Source organism: Mus caroli, unplaced genomic scaffold (genome assembly GCF_978045245.1).
Source record: "Mus caroli unplaced genomic scaffold, Mus_caroli_1 scaffold_8, whole genome shotgun sequence".
NCBI lineage: Eukaryota > Metazoa > Chordata > Mammalia > Rodentia > Muridae > Mus > Mus caroli.
The window spans coordinates 15,473,856-15,489,636 of NW_028227263.1; the positions used below are offsets into that span (position 1 = coordinate 15,473,856).

Consider the following 15,781-nt stretch of genomic DNA (forward strand, 5'->3'; position numbering starts at 1 on the left):
CTGGTAGCTTTCCTGGTTTACATGCTTGGTAGAGACAGAGGAGACATGAATACAGGGACTTACTTTTATCCTTCCCATTTTAAAGGACCCAGCTGGGATTAAAGCAAATCTTGATCGTTCTCTGTGGTACCCAAGTCCCTAGGACCCATTCTAGAGGGTCATACTCATCATCCCAGAGAGTAGTGGGTTTCTTGTGATGTATGAAGAAATGAAGCTTTGAGATTTTTTTTTTCAGTAACTAAAATGACCAGTCCATCTTCTCTGTTCCACATGGTGATAAAGGAGGAGATGGATGACTCTATAAGGGGCTCTGAAATCTTTATCTTTATTGTGTGGCAATGTAGGTGTCTATGAAGTGATGGAAGATTCCAGAATGAAATGTGCTCCAACCTTTTTCTCTTTTTAAAAAAAGTTTCTTAAGGGCCAGTGATGATCTTATAGAGTAGAGTCAGTTTGTATACGGTCTGGCTCTGGTTCAGCAAATTTCACAGTATGATATTTTAATTGGGAAGGCCCCAATACAGAAAGGCGTAGAGACCTATCATTCTAATTTGCTGCTTTAAGGCCACTGTGCAGGACTCTCACCCAGAGGGCCATCCTTGAGATGGTGAGCTGGTTTGGTGGTAGTGGTGCTGGTGTGTAGGGTTCTTTTTATTTCTCTTAGCTATTTTTGTTGTTGTTGTTGTTGTTGTTGTAAGACAGTCTTACTACTATGTTAGCCTTGGCTAGAATTCACTGTTTAGACCAGGATGGCCTCAAACTCATAGAGAATCACTTGACTCTGCCTCCAAGTACTGAGATGAAAGATGCGTGCCATGGTGCTCTGCTCTGCCTGGATTGTATATGTTAAGCTAGGACAGTGTAACTCTCTGTTGGAGAAAGAAGAAAAGAGAAGGGTTTGGAGCCGGGCGTGGTGGCGCACGCCTTTAATCCCAGCACTTGGGAGGCAGAGGCAGGCGGATTTCTGAGTTCGAGGCCAGCCTGGTCTACAAAGTGAGTGCCAGGACAGCCAGGGCTACACAGAGAAACCCTGTCTCGAAAAACAAAACAAAACAAAACAAAACAAAAAAAAAAAAAAAGAGAAGGGTTTGGGTATATAAGCATGTATTTGGGAATGGGTTGGTAACCACGGTGCATGTGGCTATTGATAGAACTGCTGCGAAGAAGGTTCTAATAACTTTGTAATCACAGTGTTTTTGTATTCGAGATTAAACAGCAGCCCACTCCGTTAGGTAATTCTTTCATGCTCTCAATCATTCATTCATTTTACTGTTGTAAGAACAGTAACATGTGTTGTACCCCTAGTATAGCTTTCAGTGTAGAGACCCTTACCGTCCACCAGAGGTAGACCAGATCTCTAGGATGTATTTACCTTATGTAACTGCAAGTTTCTGTGCTGTGACTAGCCACTCCCTTTCTCCTCTTCTTCACTCCTGCCCAGCACAATTCTATTCTTCTGATATAGGAATTGAGAGTTTTAGACCCTTCCTTATATGTCCCACGACTGACATATTTTGTCTAGCATAATGTCCTCCAGGTCCACTCCCACTGTCAGTTGGCATCAAATTGCATGCTTTTCTTCTTTTTAAAGCTGGTTAGTTTTCCCATTGTATATAGAGACCAGAGTTTTTATTTCACTCATTCTTCTGTTGATGGGCATTGAGGGTGTTGATTAACTTAAAATTGTAGTTTTTGTGAAGAGCTCTGTGATAGCTGTATCTCAGATCTTCACTGAAGTGAGAGCTGCTGGATCAGATGAACTGCTTTGTTATTTTGGAAGGTGAACTCCAGCTTCCTGTCCTTACCCTAACAATTGTATTCCCACCAGCAGTGGAACAGGAGTTCACTCCTCAGGCCCTCAACCGCACTTGTCTTATTATCTCTTTAATGATAGTTTTGATTTGCATTTTCCTAACGATTACTGATGATACACATCTTTTCAGCTGCTTGTTAGCCATTTGTATGTCTTTGGAGAAACTCCTTAGCCCACTTCTAATTGGGCATTACCTAGTTCTTTAGGGACCTCATGTGTAGGTGCAAGCAGACCTTGACCTGGTCCCTCTATGGGTTTCTGCTGAGAACACCTCTCATCGGCAGTGGACCCTTCTGATCTAAAATAAGGAGAAATGTGCTTTATTGAGAATCTTCTCAGTGAGCTAGAAAGGAATGGCCAAGCATCCCTCCTGTGGGGCCTCCTTTGACACTATGAAACTTACCCTGGAAACAGGTATCTGTCCCTGTGTTTCTTGAGTGCCATATCAGAATACGCTAAGGAATATCTACTTCTATACATCTGGTGCCTGGCGCACAGTGACACTTGGTTCTTGTCAAATGGATCAATGAGTAAAGAAAGAACCACTGGATGGAGTCTGTGTCATGGTTAAAAAGCAGGATCCAGTAGGTTTGGTTTCAGCCCATTTGGAGCTTTGCTTTCCAATTTCCTTTTTAAAGCAGGGGACACAAGACTTCCCAGAGCGTCTTAGCAACTGACTGGAAGAGATCATGCATAGGAGAACCTCTCTTGATATGCAACACTACCTTAAGAGTTAGCTGTGTCACTTGCCTGTGTTCTCTACCACATGTTTAAAGTGAATCTGGGCATCATCTCAAGCCAAATAAGTGAATAAGTGGCCTTCTACCAGCCCCATCTGTCTCTCGGGTTGCAGCAATAAAGAATTTCCCCTTGTTTGTTAGGTAGTCTATAACTCGGAGTGTAATGTGTTCTTTTTCTGATTCTCTAAATAAGTTATCCTTTACAAGGGTTGTGCTTCAGTGATTCACTTTGAAGTCATTTGTGTTGTGCATGGGGCCCCTGTGTTATTCCAATGGAGTCAGCCAGCAGACAGAGGCCTTTTTGGCTTGAGTTCCCCCCCCCCCCCAGCCTTCTGGACAACACAACTTATTTATTGCTCTCTCTCTCCCCCCTCCCATTGCCTCTCTCCTTCAGAGCGATCACCACACCGGCCCATCCTCCAAGCTGGACTGCCTGCAAATGCCTCCACGGTGGTCGGAGGGGACGTGGAGTTTGTCTGCAAGGTTTACAGCGATGCCCAGCCCCACATCCAGTGGATCAAGCACGTGGAAAAGAATGGCAGTAAATACGGGCCTGATGGGCTGCCCTACCTCAAGGTCCTGAAGGTGAGAACTTTCTGAATCCTCAGGAACCTGCAGTGATGTTGGAGATTTGGCCAGGGTCTTTGATTTCCTGTTGGATTTCAGAGATGGTTTTCTTTATGGACCAGCCAGTAGAGTATATTAAAGAATGAGTAGCCATTAGGCCTGTTAATAATGTTTCTGGAGGCTGTGGAGTAGGGGAGGTGCTGATACACTTGGAACCAGAGAATTCTATTTATTAGCCCCGAGGAGACGCTAAAGCTGGGGAGGGGTACTGCTCCCAAGGCGTTGTAGAGAGTCAACAGGATGGGGTAGATAGAAATAACTGGAACGCTCTAGACAGTGTACTAACGTTTTTCTGATGTTGTTTTATGATATTTAATGCTATGTGGATAATAACATTTGAATCAAATTTTAGTAGTTAGAAACAATTCAACTTTCTTTTTCAAAAAACTTCTCTTTCACCTTTTATGATGTATGTGTAGTCTAGAGAGTAAGTGGTGTGTGTGTGGGAGGGGTGTTTTTTGCATCTATAAAAAAATGAGCAAGTCGCGAATTTCCTTCCCTTTGTATTAAAAGAAATACTTTTTTTTTCATGTACTCTTTTTTATTTTTTTTGTGGCTCCAGCCTCTTTAGTTTTTGGGTCTAGCTTCCTCTTCAGCGTGCTGAGCTAAGTCTGTTTTGTCAATTCTAAGCCACTGTCTGCCTGTCTCCCGTGCTCACAGGGAGTATACAGCAGTCAGTCTTCCTGTTCAACTATAGGAGCAACAGGCGGCTCATGAAGAACTCTCAACCTATAGTCTTCTCTCTAGCCAGCCATACCCAGGATCCACAGTGCTGGAGAAAGACGGCCAGCCCGGAGAACTGCTCACCCGTCCCACTGACTGGTTGCCTCTTCTACCCTGCTCTCATCACTGCTGTTCTCCACCACTTGATTTACTTTGTTCTCCTCCCTCCCACAGCTCTTTAGATGTAATGAGTGGACATTGTTTTCTTGTGGTGTGTTGGTGGTGGGACCATAGGCAGCACCGAGTCCTTCCTGGTTGGCCGTTATATTGTTTTCCTATGTCTGTTCTAGCACTCGGGGATAAATAGCTCCAATGCAGAAGTGCTGGCTCTGTTCAATGTGACGGAGATGGATGCTGGGGAATATATATGTAAGGTCTCCAATTATATAGGGCAGGCCAACCAGTCTGCCTGGCTCACTGTCCTGCCCAAACAGCAAGGTAACAACGTTTTTTGTGTTTGTGGTTTTTTTTTGTTTTTTGTTTTTGTTTTTGTTTTTAAGAAAACTGGATATAGGAGTTTAAAAGACTCGGTGCTTTGGGAGGCAGCAGGCAGCTTCTAGAGTAACTCTCATGGCCTTGGTTTATTTATAATGATCTTTCTTTGGTGATGCAGCTGGCGTCATGCCAGTGGCCATGGAAAAATGCCCACAATGTTCAAAGTACTTGAAGATTATCCTCCACCCCTAACCCTGTTTTCAAGCTCTTTCTGGTCTGTCTTGATTGGACTGCACACTTCCCATGATCACTGTGTCTGAGTGCTCAGGGACCTTGCATTTGCATGCCTGTTGAGTCTGCACTATCTGATTATTAAGCAGGACTCACGTTTCTTTTTACGCTGGTTATGTAGAGAAGTGCTAGCATGATAGGATTCACCTATCATCAAAGTTTTGTTCTTTGGTTTGGTTCCACACCGGATCCTATCCAATATTGGAGATTGATTATCTTCCAGTGACTGTGACACTGGAGGATGGTGAAGGCAGATGGTGAAGTTTTCAGTTATTCTTCACACGCAGACATTCATATTAGAAAACAAAAAAACTATAAAAGTCCAGTTTTTCTGTTACCAGTATTATGGTTTCTGCCATGTTCTTTCAATGATACATAAAGCAAGATGATTTTAGCTTGAGTGAAGTTAACCAGAATCTGGTAACCAAGATGACATCCCACCCTGGTTCCCATGGTGCCCAAGGGATGTGTGAGATGTCCACCTAATCTGCCATGTTTTGTTCCATCATACAGAAGATGGAACCTCCCCTTTTCTCACAGTGGGGGAGTCTGCATCCAACAGGACCAGAACCCAGATTAGCCCTCTGGATATTGAACTTTTTGGAAACCCACCCCCAAATCCAAATGAAAATGAATTCAAAGAGAACGGACTCTGTGGGCCAATTTTTCCATGTGTTCAATTGCATGCATGTCTAGGTGGTGACGCCGGTGTGGTGACGGGCCTGCAGAGGTGAGCTGGCCGGTGTCTCTCCGTGTCTCTCGGTTGTGGGCTTTGTGGATGGGCTGCAGTTGGAATCTCCTGATGGCCAGCACGCCCTGGACCCGCTGGGACGAGGCCTCTTGGTTCCAAAGCTCCCTCCACACTCATTCCTATGTCTAGCCCTTCTCTTGCTTCGTTTGTTTTCTAGGCCGCCGGTGTTAACACCACGGACAAAGAGATTGAGGTTCTCTATATTCGGAATGTAACTTTTGAGGATGCTGGGGAATATACGTGCTTGGCGGGTAATTCTATCGGGATATCCTTTCACTCTGCATGGTTGACAGTTCTGCCAGGTACATACTGCTCTTTCTCTCTATGGGTTGGTTTCTTTTCTTGGTTGATTGCTATAAAATTAACACAGCTTCTGTTCTTAGAAATAGCCCCATTTATCCATTGCATAAAGATGCCCCCCCAAATGTTCCAAATGACCCCTCCCCCCGGAACAAGAAACCACCTTAGAAATTCATGCACGAAGAGATCCCATACTAGAATTGATGGTTAAATAAAATGCCACCTTTTAAACCCAAAGGGATCTTATAATCTTAGTGAATTGCTGAATTGTTGATTCAGTGGGCCCATCTCCCACCCCACCCCCCAAGAAGGAAGTTAAAATTACTTTGTGAAATTCAAAGTAATTTTTTCCCCATTGTAAATCCCACTTTGGTAAAAGCCCATATGTGGTTTGATGCCTCTCCATCCGACTTTCTTACATCTCATTTGAGCGCAGATATATTTGTATTGGGGTACCCAGGAAGCACCTCTAAAGGGAGGTGTGCAGAAGCAGTGTGTTACCTTGGGAATTGGGTGGCTTGCTGCATGCCTTGATAGAGTGGCCTCTCGTTGCTTTTCCTGCGAAAGCATGTGTGTGCTGTCTTGGGCTCGATGTTATTTCTGCCTCATTGAGAAATAAACATCAGCAAAGCCCATCACTGTCTAAGTCTTTAACCAATGCCTCTGTTCTAGTCCAACTTTCTTGGTACATGCTGCTCTCTCTCATGCATTGCCTAGCATTTCCTTTGGAAAACTGCATAGACTGGGTTGCAGCTCATGACGCTCTTCTGCTCCAGTTATGAGTGCCTTGTTTCTAGAGTACCATGCCTACTGCATGCTTGTTTTATAGCTCGTAAAAATAAATGGATCATTTCGTTTTTGTGCTGTGCTGCTGAGAGTTTTGACTATCTTTGCAAATATTTGTTTTTCTGATTAAAATGTATAAGCTTGAGAATAATACCCGTTGCATCCACCTTCCCCTTTGGTTATGTTATGAGTCTGCTCTGTGAGTAGTTGGTCTTGAAACAGAGATGCCTCTCCTGTTGAGCTTGCTTGTACTTACAATGCCACGCTCTCTTAAGTGCCTTCCTGGCACTTCTTAACCAATTTGCCTGACAGCACTACCCCTTAAGGAGATGCAGCTTGAGAATAATCATGTTTGGAAATACACTGCTTGTAGATTGACCAGTTGAGGAAGAACCAATATAGTTGACAGAAGAATATGCTAAATTAATCACAGTTCTGCTCACATGCAGTACCATCATATTTTTAAAGGTTCAGTAACAAGTTAGTATAACTGAATATACAAACATTCTATTGGTTCTTAAGTATTATATATATATATATATATATATGTGATATACATATATATACGTATCTACACACACACATATATATATATCATATATTATATATGTGACTATCTCAAGATTGATACATCTGTTTGTTTAACTGAATAAATATTCTGGACCATATGAAGGGACTTGCCAAAACATTTTGGGCCAGCCTACTAGTTGAGTGTGAGCCCTTTGGAGCTACCATCCTCTGGGGCCCTGTTGAACCTTCCCCTGGAGACACCTCCCTAGCTAGCAAGCATTGTCCCTGTCTCCTTAGAAGCAACAGTGGATGAGGTCCCTTTTAACAATTCTGTTTGGTTTATGTCGAGCCGCCATCATGACAGACAGTCCTCCTGTGGTGGGTGTACTGGGTGTCCTGCTTTGACCAGGGGCTTAGCAGAATGAGGCCTTCTAGTCCCCCATTACAGTCTGGTATCAGCTGCTCACTGGTGGCAGATGCCCACTGAGGGTGGAGAAGGCAGCTGCCTGGGCTGTAGTGATAAACTGAGGAACCCTTGGCTCTTTGTTAGCATTTGGAGAGGCCCAGGCAGGAGGCCCATGGCTGCTCTGCATCTGGGTATCTCTGTGCATTGACCTGTTGATAGGGAAGCCCTTGATGTCTTTGGTGTCATTCCTTGAAGTGTGCTTTGATACATCCCTCTGGTATCCTAACTCTGTGGCCTGCTTATTTGTCCCTCTCCCGCGGATCTGCACCCAGCACCTGTGAGAGAGAAGGAGATCACAGCTTCCCCAGATTACCTGGAGATAGCTATTTACTGCATAGGGGTCTTCTTAATCGCCTGCATGGTGGTGACAGTCATCTTTTGCCGAATGAAGACCACGACCAAGAAGCCAGACTTCAGCAGCCAGCCAGCTGTGCACAAGCTGACCAAGCGCATCCCCCTGCGGAGACAGGTAACAGAAAGTAGATAAAGAGTTTGAAGAAATTTACTCCCCTCCCCCACCCAGCCAGCTCTTGGATCTTCTTGCCTCTGATTTCCCCCCTAACTTCTGTGAGCTTCAGAACTGCAGGCAATTCTAATCTGCCACTGCGTGGAGGTTCAGTCAGCAGTTGGGACTGAAGAGCATTAAGTCACAATGCTGCTCTGGGCTTGGTAGGCTGGCTCTGGTTTTAAAGGTTTTAAAGGACAATAGTGTGAAGAGTGGAGCTGCACAGTGGCATGGGCAGAGGAGGCCATGCCCTCTGCGCCCCTCAAGCACATGGCTCCTTTGGGAGAATAAGCATTTGGTCTGGGGTCCATTGCTTCTGTATTGAGGCCGGATGTTCAGGTTCAGTTTTTACCCTTAATAGGAAAGAGAGTTTAGTTTTCTTTGATTTACTGTTTTAAGTAGAGATCAGAAACATAGAAGATGGAGGTACACCTGAACTAATGCTTGCATAAAAGTGGTCTGTGATGTCTTCTAAACTGGGTTTTGGCTGAATCTGTCTGGTTTTTGAAACGTTGTATGGGTGTAGTTTATCGTGACAGGTTTGGCTAGGGATTCAGTGATAGGATGATTTTGTGTGTGTGTGTGTGTGTGTGTGTGTGTGTGTGTGTATTTGGGTTATAAGTACATGTGTTCAGGTGCCTGTGGAGGCCAAAAGAGAGTGCCAGGTCCACTAGTGCTAGAGTTGTGAACTTTATTTATCAGCATAGGTGGTGGGAATTGAACTCTGGTCTTCTAGAAGCGCAGAAAGCACTCTTTAACCACTGAGCCAGTTTTCCAGCCCCCAGATACGATGATTGCTATGTCGAACAGGGAGAAAATTACCTTTAACCTTGAGCTTGATCTTTGATGGCTGGCTTTAGGGGAGGTAAGGCAATAGAACCTTCCCTGTGCCATAAAACAAAGCCCTTCAAAGGTGGATAAGGAAAAAATGCTTGACTTCTGTACTTGTTCATGGATTCCAAGAGTCAGGCATGTGTGGGTGTAAATCTTTACGATAAGATTTGGAACTTGATTCTGATAAGATTGTCACTATTTTTTTTTTTTTAATTAGCAATGGAAATGACCAACCTGGCCTGTGCAACGAGGTGCATCTTAGTGTTTGCTAAAACTGCATATTCATTAGTGTCAACCCTAGAAATTCTTATTTAGTAGTTCTTGAATGGATCTGTAAGAGTCTGCATTTTAAACACTTCCTCGGGTGATACTGTATAATACCTTAAGAATCTCTGGGTTCAACCCAACCCTGCCTTTCCTGGGGCCTTTCTGTGGACAAGGTGGGAACTAGCAGGCCAGTAGTGGCTTGGACACAGGGCCTTGGCTGTTCTCAACCTAGCTTCACACTACAGGCTGAGCAGGTCCTTGTCAACGTCCTTGAAGCCTCGTTTTCCAACAGGTGTTTCTTGCAGAGGTTTAAGATATAATTTGGAGCATATGTCAGATGCAGCCTTTGGCCAGCTGTTGAATGTGGAGTCAAAAAGGCTCAGTTGGGTTTCTTTTTTTAATCCTGAGAATGCTGTGCTACTTTGAGTGACACCACTGTCATCTGTGGGACCATAGAAGCTAGATGGTGCTGAAGTTAAGTTGGTTGCCTGAGTGAGTTGCTGGATGAGTCCTTAGTAAAACTCTTACCTGGCTAGATAGTGGTAAGGCTTCAGGCTGAATGGCCACTCCTTTGGCCACTCCTTTGGCTACTCCTTCACAGCCTCTCCTGATCTCTTAGCCCTGGGCCATTCTTTTTTTTTTTTTTTTTTTTTTTTTTTTTTGGTTTTTCGAGACAGGGTTTCTCTGTATAGCCCTGGCTGTCCTGGCACTCACTTTGTAGACCAGGCTGGCCTCGAACTCAGAAATCCGCCTGCCTCTGCCTCCCAAGTGCTGGGATTAAAGGCGTGCGCCACCACGCCCGGCACGCCCTGGGCCATTCTTAACATCTGGACTCTGGTGGAGGGAGTTTAAGTAAAGGGAGCAGTGTCCTTTCTCATTTGTTTTTATAATAGAGGAAACAAGTAAAATCCATAAGTTGAGGTAGATATGCCATTGACCCTTAATTATTTCATCATTTAAAAAACTGATGTGTGTGTGTGTGTGTGTTTATACATGTATGCTGGAGCTCTTGGAAAGCTGGAAGAGGGCACTGGATCCCTCAGGGCTAGAGGACCGATAGTTGTGAACTCTCTGATGTGGTGCTGGGACTAGAACTCGGGTCCTCCACAAGAGAAGCAAGTGCTCCTAATCGCTGAGCCATCTATCTCTCTAGCCCGCATCACTTTTAAAGAAAACTCTTTTTACATTTTTACATTTATATATTACATTTATATATTCATGTAGCTTGGGCGCGTGTGCGTTTGTGTGTGGGCATGCACATGGCATAGCATGTCTATGGTGGCCAGGGGACAACTTACATGGGAGCCAGCACCTTCCTCTCCCATGTGGTTCCTAGGAATCAAACAGGTCAAGTTCAGTCAGGTCATCTTATCTGATGACCGATTTTGTTGACTCCATCGGCTTTTAAAGAGAAAAAGAATTAACACCCATTACAGCATTCTTCCTTTTGCTTCATGTGAAAAAGACAGATGCCCTGGAGTTCCCAGGCACATGGGTTCAGCATGTCTTCCTTTCTGTTTGTCCAATTGAGTTTCTTCATTGTCTGTCCGTCTCCACCTAAGAGGTCCATTTTGTTTGTTTTTATATTCCCTGTGTGACCAGAGGGAAAAGTTGGTTTTTTTTTTTGTTGTTTTTTTTCCATTTACCTCCCTTTTTTCTTGTATTCATTGTTATTTACTGAGTGCACAGTTTCTTTTAGAGCATGAGCCTAAATCAGGACTCTTGGGCTGGGAGTGTGGCTCAATGCTGGCATGCTCGCCTAGCTTGTCCAAGTCTCAGTATCACCAAAGAAAATAATTAAGCCAGTTTCATGTCAGAGAAAGCCTGCCCATTTGCCACTGGCTGTGAGGTTAGTGAAGGTCCTTTTGAAATGTTTCTTCATGCTGATGCTGTATAAGAAATGTGTGAAGCCCAGGCTCTCTGGATGAGGAAGTCTCTGGGAGATAAATGGGTTGAAAAGGTACTGATAATACCCCAGCATTTCCTAGAAGTCATGAGGAAGTATGGTACTAACTGCCTCTTCCCAAAGGATTTCCCAAAGCCCAGCCCACTGGGAGGAGGAGGAGGAGGAGGAAAAGGAGGAGAAGGAGGGGAAGGAGGAGGAGGGGAGATGCTTATCATGAGTCTGGATAAAGAGGGTATTGGGCTGTAGCTGGAGGCCTGCAGATAGGTTAATGACAGAGTGAATTCCTCAGGGATGCCAAGCATGCCTTACCTGGCGACAGATGAGCCTGTAATCAGATGTCTGGAGGACGGGTGCTCCCAGGCACTAAGAGGCTAGGCTTTATTTTGTGTTGGCCAGAGCTTCTATATGATGCAGCGTCCATGCCCTGGTCCTTGCCCAGGATGGCGTGAATGGCGTGGAGGCTCATAGCCTCATAGCCTCTCTCCATTCACTCCATCTTTGTCTTTGTTTTAGAACGAGAAAAGTTGGTTTGTTTATTCATGCTTTTTTTTTTCCATGTGCACAAGCGAGTGCTCGGAAAGTGTGTAGGTGTGTACAGAAAGTGTGCTGAGGCCAAAATGATAACCTTGGGTGTCATTCCTCAGGTGCTGCCACACCTTACTCTTTGTATGTGTGTGTGTGTGTGTGTGTGTGTGTGTGTGCACACGAGCTAAGTTTCTCACCTGCTGGCCTGAACTAGCCAAGTAAGCTAGGTTGTCTGGTCTGTGAGCCCCAGGGTCCCAATTGCTCCTCCTCTTCCTCCTCCTCCTCCTCCTCCTCCTCCCCCTCCTTCTCCTCCTTCTCCTCCTCCCTGTTAGGATTCCAAGTGTCAGCTACCAAGCCTGACTCTTCCTTTTCTTTTTTTTTCTGAGACAGGGTTTCTCTGTGTAGCTCTGGCTGTCCTGGAACTCACTCTGTAGACCAGGCTGGCCTTGAACTCAGAAATCCGCCTGCCTCTGCCTCCCAAGTGCTGGGATTAAAGGCGTGCGCCACCACCGCCCGGCTTTTTTTTTTTTTTTTTTTTTTTTTTTTAATGTAGCTCCTAGAGATTGCTCTCAGGTCAAGGAAGGCAGGCCGTTTTGATCCTTCTTTCTCCTTGAGGTTTGCTTCCTTGCCCTGAACTTGTTTTTTTTTTTTTTTTTTTTTTTTGGTTTTTCGAGACAGGGTTTCTCTGTGTAGCCCTGGCTGTCCTGGCACTCACTTTGTAGACCAGGCTGGCCTCGAACTCAGAAATCTGCCTGCCTCTGCCTCCCGAGTGCTGGGATTAAAGGCATGTGCCACCATGCCCGGCTTGAACTTGTTTAAAACAGGTATTTCACTTTAAAAAAGGTAGGGTCTTTTTTTTTTTGCGGGGGTTGGGGGTTGTTTTCTGTATGAAATAAATTCTTTATAGTCTTTCTAGTAAACATTAATTTTGGGAGACATTGTGCTTGGGGAGAGATAAGCAACTTTTTGGTGGGACAGTCTGGTGGTCGCCTGTGGGGTCTCCCTGTTAAGGAGGAGTCATCTCTCTCATCCAAGGCCAGGACTGGGCACTTTGTAAGCGCTTGCGCATTTGCCTCTGCCTCTTGGTACCTAGTGTTAAATGGCCATAGCCAGGCTAGAGAAGGGCACCTTGTGACCCAACTGGACCATCAGTGGTCACTGGGAAGTGGTCTTTGTCCACTTCTGAGTCCAAGTGGGAGGATTTGCCTTCTGTGGTTTCCACAAGTCCCTTGTCGGGGAGGTGGGCCGTGTGTGGGTGCAGAGCCGGGGAGGTGGGCCGTGTGTGGGTGCAGAGCCGGGTGGAGGAAGCCTTGTTCTGTGGAGTGCTGTGTTTGTGGAGGAGCTTTCCTGGGTTGTGTCAGCTCCTTTCTGGAGCCAGAAGTTTGCTTAGGGCAAGATGGAGATCCACCTGTCTGTGTCCAGATGAGTCCATAGCCTACCCGATACCCCAGTCTCACACGGGACTGTAGTGAGTTTGTTCCCAGCCTCAGCCATTGACATGGGTAGCTGAGAAAACCAGAGAGCAATTTCATAATGCGTTTGAGACCCATGGTTATTCAAGGTGGGAGGGGGGGGGAACACTTAATTCCAGAGCTGTTCTCAGGGCAATGTATTCGTGGTCTTAGAGTATATGAAACTCTCATACACTCTCAGAGAAAGTGAGTTCTGACTGCCTTGCATTCCAGCACCATGACCTGGAATCTCTGTCGTACGAGGCGTAGTGGACCCAGAGTTGCGTGTACCGGTTCTGGGAAACATTTGGGCAGCTGGATAGTTGTGGATGGCCCGAGTGGAGTCTTCACTTTCCTAGGGAACGATTGCTTTCCTTGTCCCCAGCTTGTCCCCAGTCTTTTCTCTCAGCCCCTGAAAGACATGCTGCCCTGGCTGAGATCTACCCTAGACTTTTGCTGATGAACTATAAGTCAATTCAGAACACCTGAGTCAGGTACTTTTATTGTTGTGACAGGGCATTCAAGAGTCCAGAGGAGGTAGAGGCTGTTTAAGGGGCAGTGTGAGCAATTACCTAGATTTTGTTATGGAAGGAAAACAAAAACAAAAACAAAAAAACTCCACTCACAGAAACTCTCTGAAGTGTGGTGTGGTGCAGGTTTTTCTGCTTGTCCATAGAGGTGTGTGGGGCTAGACTTAAGATAGAACACACTGGCCTTCTGTTCTGATGTGGAAGGCTCCATCTGCTGTCTGGGAGTCAAAGGGTGTCTCAAGTCTGCTGTAGTCCAAGGGCATGTGTCAATTCTCAGGAATAAAGACAAACTTGACTCACCCTTCCCCATACTGTCTTTGCTTCCGCCTGCTCTGTTGTCTGTGAGGTCCCCTCTGAATGTTCAGCTTCATCCAGCATAAAGGGAGACCGCTATGACTTGGTGGCCCTTAAAAAGAAGAGGGGAGAAAACCCACTTCCTCTGTTAATCTCCCACATGTACCGTGGAAATATATGAAAAGCACATTTAGTTAAAAGCTTGATTTATGGCACTTGGTAAAGAGATCCCGGCATGTAAGGCTGCCGAATTGGAGACTGTGAAGAGTGTGCGGCTTTCTAAAAACCGCCTGCCAAGATTCTGGGTGGGGGATGGGGGGTGGAGCAACAGTTTACTACAGTGTTAGTGTTTATTGTTTATAAGTGACTTCTAACAGTGGGATGTTTTTAAGTGCGTTGAAAGGGAAACTCCAAAATGGAAGTTTCTAGATTAAGGATTGAGGACTATCTGAGGAGGGAAGTTATAACTACAAGAGAAAGAGAAGAAAGGACGTCTGTAATAACAGTGGTGTGAGGAACCTTCCAAGGTGGGCGGTGGGGCCACCATTCAGAGGCAAGGAGCCCCTGAAAGGCCAGGCTCCTCCGGGGACCCCTGCTGGGGATTTTGCCAAGCCCTCCAGACAGGTTGCCTTTCTGAGGAGAGGCGAGTGAAGAGAAAGCCAGTCATGCTTTATAGCCCCAGAGAGGATTTTAAAAGTATAGTAAAACGCACGGAGGTAGAATTAAGATGGACCTCTGTAGACAGGGAGAGCAGAGTCTGTATGCTCAGACACTTTGCGTATTTTCTTACCCTTTCTCCCTCTGGGTGTTTTTTTACAAAGGTGTCTTCCAGACTTGTCCATTGAACCTGAATCTGCACTGTGTATTGAACAGAATTCCCACACGTGAAGGCATTTTTACATTTTGATACCAATATGCAGCAACAACTGCCAAGGTTTTTTTTTTTTTTTCTTCCGTATTAGTTTAGTTTTTTTTTTCTCCCCGTTTTCCATTTTGAAAATGTTGCCCTTACAACCTTGCGGAGGTGCTCTGTTGCGGGGTGGGTGTGTGTATGGGAAACTTGCACCCCAGGCCTGTGCTGTGCATTCTGTTTGGGTCAAAGGTTCTCCACAGAGTAGTTAATGTCAGATTAGGTGGTAAACCTCTCTGTTTTGAGGTAACCCCTAAGTCATGGTCACCAGCGGGACCTTGCTGCTCTACGGTTTTTCTTCCTCTCCCCTAATTCCTACATTAAAACAATATATATATATATAGCCTTGCTTACTGGAGCTCCAGGCTATCCTGGCTGGCAGTTTAGGGTCCCATCTTGTAAATCAGACTCGCAATTCAGGTGTATACCATCTAAAATCAGGACAAGCTCACCTAGTAGAGCAGACTGGTGAGCTATGGCTATTCCAGCTCAGCAATAAGCACTTGATGCTGTCTTCATTCTGTCCTGCTAACTCTGAGACCACATGGAGATGTAGACCTCGCAATCTGACCTTGACTTCACGGTGTCATTGACCAGGATGTAGCCTGCCAGGGCATCTTGGCCCTGGATGATCACCAGGTCACACATTGAAAGATGTGGAAACATCACAAAACAGCCTGGGGTGGGGGGGAACAAGAGAGAAGTGCCAATGGGGATCTTGCTAGTTTCTAAACTGAAGTCTGCATAATTCAACCCTGTGCCTTCTTTTCCTGCTGTTCATATTTATTTTATTCCAAATGCTATTTTGGCTAAAGAAAGAATGTCTACTAAAACACAAAAGAAACACAAGACCAGGCTAATAAAATCTAAATGATGTAGAAAGTTCTAGAATAAGACCTGTTTCCTACCTTGCCCCCTATTCTTGATCCCTCACTCTCTCTCCAAAGGTGACCACTGCTAAATCCTTAGATATCTTTCCAGAAAACATTTCCTGCCTTGCTTCCCAACTCTTGATCTCTCTCCCCAAAGGGGACCATGGCTAAATCCTTAGATATCCTTCCAGAAAATGCCTGTGGTCACAACCCATCCTGTAAGCCTCTATGTGTTGAGTACTGAC

The 15,781-nt window shown here is 45.2% G+C and overlaps 1 protein-coding gene across 15 annotated transcripts in view; it reads left to right on the plus strand.

The window, feature by feature from the left end:
• The window catches only part of Fgfr2 (fibroblast growth factor receptor 2), a 104,373-nt gene that overhangs the window by 62,045 nt on the left and 26,547 nt on the right, over positions 1-15,781 (plus strand). For 6 of the 15 annotated variants that reach the window (XM_021169071.3, XM_021169066.3, XM_021169072.3 and 3 more), the window contains 3 exons: positions 2,948-3,138; positions 4,194-4,341; positions 7,715-7,917. In XM_021169071.3, coding sequence (XP_021024730.1) covers positions 2,948-3,138; positions 4,194-4,341; positions 7,715-7,917 — 542 coding nt within the window. Of the gene's footprint in view, positions 1-2,947; positions 3,139-4,193; positions 4,342-5,537; positions 5,683-7,714; positions 7,918-15,781 lie in introns of all 15 variants that reach the window. The other 9 variants (XM_021169070.3, XM_029479323.2, XM_085841266.1 and 6 more) reach the window with 3 other exon arrangements.